Source organism: Mesoplodon mirus, assembly GCF_964341445.2.
Source record: "Mesoplodon mirus genome assembly, chromosome: X".
Lineage (NCBI taxonomy): Eukaryota > Metazoa > Chordata > Mammalia > Artiodactyla > Ziphiidae > Mesoplodon > Mesoplodon mirus.
Window position 1 is genome coordinate 89191380 of NC_138981.1, and position 4912 is coordinate 89196291.

The 4912-nt window shown below is 40.1% G+C and overlaps 1 protein-coding gene across 1 annotated transcript; it reads left to right on the forward strand.

Moving 5' to 3' along the window:
- The first annotated feature begins 614 nt into the window (after positions 1 to 614).
- Positions 615 to 1184, forward strand: LOC309796384 (late histone H2B.L4-like). The gene has a single exon (XM_082609420.1). It carries the CDS (start codon positions 644 to 646, stop codon positions 1058 to 1060), a length of 417 nt encoding a protein of 138 aa, XP_082465546.1. The 5' UTR covers positions 615 to 643; the 3' UTR covers positions 1061 to 1184.
- Positions 1185 to 4912: the final 3728 nt, after the last annotated feature.

The following is a 4912-nucleotide window of genomic DNA, read 5'->3' on the forward strand; positions in this document are numbered from 1 at the left end:
TCTTTGCAGAAAGTGGTTTTGTCATTCTCTTCATTCTGATCACTGGAGGTTTTGATAAGAATTGGAGGTAATAGCTGGTGAATTATGTCCCATGATTTTGAGGAGCACTCTGCAGACCATGTCAGAGAGTTCCTGCTCAGGCCATGGAGGCTCAGCCATGGAAAGGTAAGATTCTGTGTGGGAGTAAAATGGCTGCCAAGTGGCCAAAGTCATTCTGATGGAGGCAACGACTTCAGTTAGGGAGGTCAGACTCGTTCAGGAAGCTCAAACTGAGTTTTATTCAATGTAGGTGGCTTAGGTGACAACTTCTCAGAGTTCTCATGCATAAATAGTAGGCATAAATCAGCTGAGGTGAACTTTGCCTACGTGGGGCATAGTTCAAAGATTTTCTGGTAGAGGTCACGGAAAGTTTAAAGGTCACCAGATTTCCACTGTGATTGGTTGACTGGAGGCCAAGCAGGGGGCCATCCACTCACACGTGACATGGGGTGCCTTAGTGACAGGCCTCCCTGCTTTGCATTTTATCCAATCAGATATGAACATTGCCCGTGACATCAGAGAAGGCAGGGAGTATAAACGGGGCCAGCGGCACTCAACTGCCGCACTGTCCTTCCCTCTGAGCTGTGGGGGAGACGGTTCTGACATGTCTGAGCCTTCGCCTGAGACGTCTGAAGAAAGCCTGGCCACCAAGGAAGCAGAGCCCTCCAAAGCCGAGCCAAAGAACCCGAAGCAGAAGACACCGAAGCGCCGCGGCTACCGCAGCCGCCGCCGCTCTGATGGCTTCGACAGCTTTGCCGCCTATTTCCCCAGGGTGCTGAAGCAGGCCCACGAGGGCCTGAGCCTCTCAGAGGAGGCCGTGGACGTCATGGATTCGTTCGTTAAGGATATGTTTGAGCGAATCGCCAACGAGGCGGCGCACCTGGTCTGCTCCAGCAAGCGCTCCACCCTCAGCTCTGGAGAGATCCAGACCTCCGTGCGCCTGCTGCTGCCTGGGGAGCTGGGCAAGCATGCCATGTCCAAAGCCAGCAAGGCCGTCATCAGATACACCACTGGCAAATGAGCTGCCTCCGGACCATCTGAGCATCTCAAACCAAAGGCTCTTTTCAGAGCCACTCATTTGGCGGGAAAAGACCTGTAGCTCTGAAGAGTCCGATCCACTCTGGGTTTTCGCCCTGTGCCATGAGGGAAATACCATAAACCTCATCCACTCTGCTTGAGTATATGTCTTTAGTGCCATTCGTTCCACAGAGAATCACGAACTAGTCTTAGCCAAAATGCACCTTGTCACTTTCCTAACTGGTCATTTCTACTTGTGGTTTCTCTGTTCACCCATTTTAGGGATTTTTATGGTCAAAATTCTTTCCATACAAGATTCACTGACCATTTTTATTGTCATTCTCCCAGCTGTATATAGCAGTATCATCCAGAGATTTTTATGTGGGATATAGTAACTGAAAGAGTGAAGTAGTGGACATGAAAATCTCACTTACACGTTCATACGCCTTTAACATATCTCAAATCTGAATTCAGTTAAGTACATAAAATAGGACCCAAACGCAGTGTAAAACTAAATAATCTAATTTTCTAGAATCAAGCACCATACCTCGTGAAATTAGTATTCTACATAATTCAGATTTCTCTGATTTTATTTTTTTATGCCTAAAACTTTTCGGTTTTTATCCAGAAATCTTGACTGAACTGTAATTCTGCATGGATGATGAGATCATCCAATGACAGCAGCTGTAGCCACAGTCTGAGGAGCAGCAGCTTATGAGGGACTGGGAGCCCGTGAGCCAGAGCAATTGGCCCAGAGTGTGGTGGGGCGTCCAGAGCTGAACAAATAACAGCCTTCCTGTGATACTCAGCCGGGAGAGTGAGCGGGAAGGAGGTGTGATAGTTTCCCTGTGGTTTTCCCTTCGAGTACTTGCTTTTAATCATGGTGATTTAAGTACACACAACCAGATCTGGTAGTGGGACATGTCTCTATCTCCTTGCATGAAAATAAGAGGGGGAAGTTCAGCAGTTAAGAGAACTAAGATGACTCCTTCCTCTACCTCAAGTAATTTGAATGTTAATGCTTCTAATAATATTTATTGAATTTAATATCCATTGTGCTTTCTTCTTGGTGCATTGCCTTTTCTTCTAATCTTTTTCTAAAAATATGTTGCTGAATTTCAAGGATTTGTTGATTTTCCTAGTCCATTTTTCAAAAAATTGATTTCTAATTTCCTACATCATTGGAGAGAGAGAATGCACTCTATGATTTCAATCCTTTGTAATTTACTATGGTTTTCATTAGAAATTAATATTTCAGTATATTAAAATCTATTCATTCTGCACTTTTAAAATAAGCAACAACGATATGCTGTACAGCACAGGGAAATATAGAAATTATTTAATAATAACTTTAAACAGTATAATATATAAATATTTTGAATCACTTGTTATAAACCTGAACTAATATAATATTGTAACTCACCTATACTTTAAGAAAAAATATAAAAATTAAAAAGAAATTTTAAGTACCCCTGGATTAGGATGTACAAACCTGTGAAGGATGTCACTCTCAGCCAAAGAGAGAAAAGCTAGATAAACTGCAAAATTCCAACCTTTTCTTGAACCCAGTTTTAGTGCTTTCTCTATGTCAGGCTTTATAGATTTCTATGAGATCTAACTTATTTTCCCATGAATTTCACTTCCCAATTTATTCTCGTCCTCGTGTGAGCGTGTTATGGAACTTTCAGAATTATTTTATGTGTGATATGCAATAGAAATTGTGGAGGAGCAGTTATATACATCAACTACCCCTATTATACATTATCAACATATCCCAGTTTAAGCATACATTTAAATATATAAATGGGAACTGATAATAGCTTACAGAAGTGGCAAAACAAAGTTTTCACAAACATTTCACTTTTCTAAATCCCTGGTTGTTGAAATTATTTGAAATATCCCTACAGATGTATCAATCAATTCTTTCCTAGCAGAGAATCTTTAAAATACAAACTTTCATGACATGCAATTTTATATCCATTGAAGAGTGTCAAGTGAGAGCAGCTCAAGCTCCTGTCTCCACTGGGGGTCTGGCAGCCTGTGAGCTACAGCCATTGGCCCCAAATGTTGTCCAGTGACCAGGGCTGAACAGATAATAGCCTTTGTATGATAATCAAACTGGAGATTAAGGGGAAAGGAACTGTGGAACTTTGCTTTTTTTTTTTTTTTTTGGTTCCTTACTTATATTTAATCATGGGGATTTAATGACTTAAATCCAGAGCAAGTCATTTCTTCAGCCCCTTGCATCAGTTTAGAGGAGGTTTATCAGCAATAGAAGACCTAATATGCCTCCTTTTACCTCAAGTGGTTTGAATGTTAAGGTTCATATCTGTTCTTTTCCATTGTGTTTTATTTGTGTCCCATGAAGATTTTTATTTGTGTCATTTTTGTATAAGTGTATTGCCAAATTTCAAAGAAGTTGCTGATTTTCTATTTCTTGTTTAAAACAGATTTCTACCTTCCTACGACTGTTGAGAGAGGATGATCTGTGGGATTTCAGTCTTGTGCAGTATATTCTGATTTGCTTTAAAGCCCAGTACTTCCTCATGATTGTGAAGTGTTTCATTTGAACATGTAAAATCAGTTGTAAATAATCATTTTGACTGGGATGTACAAGGTAGTAAAGGATGTCTCTCTCAGGCAAACAATGAGACAAAAGCTATATAAGTTGCAAAATTAAAAAATTTCTCGGGCTCATTCTGTGGAGAGACAAAAAACAAAGTATTCTACCTTGGTCACAGCACCACTTGCTGAAGAGCAAAATGGGGGACAGGATAAGACAGTAGAGAGAGTTCACAGAAAATTGCAAGTATGAAGGGGGCCAATATTACCTCCAGCGATCTCTTTGAGATCAGCAGAATTAGGATTTTGGCCAATAAGCCCCCTCATGAAGTTCATTACTTATTATTATTTGGGAAAGATGAAACTTAAAAGGTTTTGAAATAAAGAGAGCTTGCTGCACAGCTTGCCATTAAAATCTACCATGAAATCAGGTGCATACCTTCCTCTGTGTAAGAAATAGAAATTGTTGTACACACTGGAAAAAAAATTTCAGAACTCCAAACTCTTGGTAGAGCCAGGTGCCTTTTCTGAGAAACAAGTGTGGACCACTTTGAAAAGAGTTGACCTCAGAAAATCACTTAATGTCTATCATGCTAATGGTTGCTGCATCAAAATGCCAGTTTTTCTCCATATGAAACAGAGATTCATTACCAAGGTTATTTTTGCATGTTAGTCTCAAAGCTATGGTCTCTGTAAAAAGTATAAGAGCTCTAATACACCAGGACACTGCTATTGTGCTTTGGGTGTTTTGCTTTTGTGAAATCAGAAATGAAATAGGATCATTATTTATACATATTATATAATAGGTAATATGTTTACCTAATATGCATAATAGGTCTGGAGAGTGAAGACTGGGCATGCAAGGGTGAGCAACACATACAAAATTTAGAAAGGTAAGAAGATAAAGGGAATTTTGTGATTTTTCGTTGTTGAAGATGGGAAGGGGGAGTGAGCGATTGTGATTATACACTTCCGTGGGTTCTTGCAGAAAGAAGGGTACCTAGTGAGCAATTGCGATCTAATGGTGTGTGTGGTTTACTGTAAAGACAACCTGAGGAAAAGAGTGTAATGCTTAATCCACAAATTAGAACCATCAACGCGTGGAAAATAGTATTGCTAGGGCAAAAATATCCCATTCAAACTCTTTTCTCCATTACCCATGTTATGGAATTCATTTGAAGTGTGGATCCAAACACAGCAAACGAATAAGTAAACCAAAAAGTTCAAGGGAAAAAAAATCTATCCCAGATTCTAATCTACCCGGAAAAATTTTAATCTTGGAACTGAAGGGTCT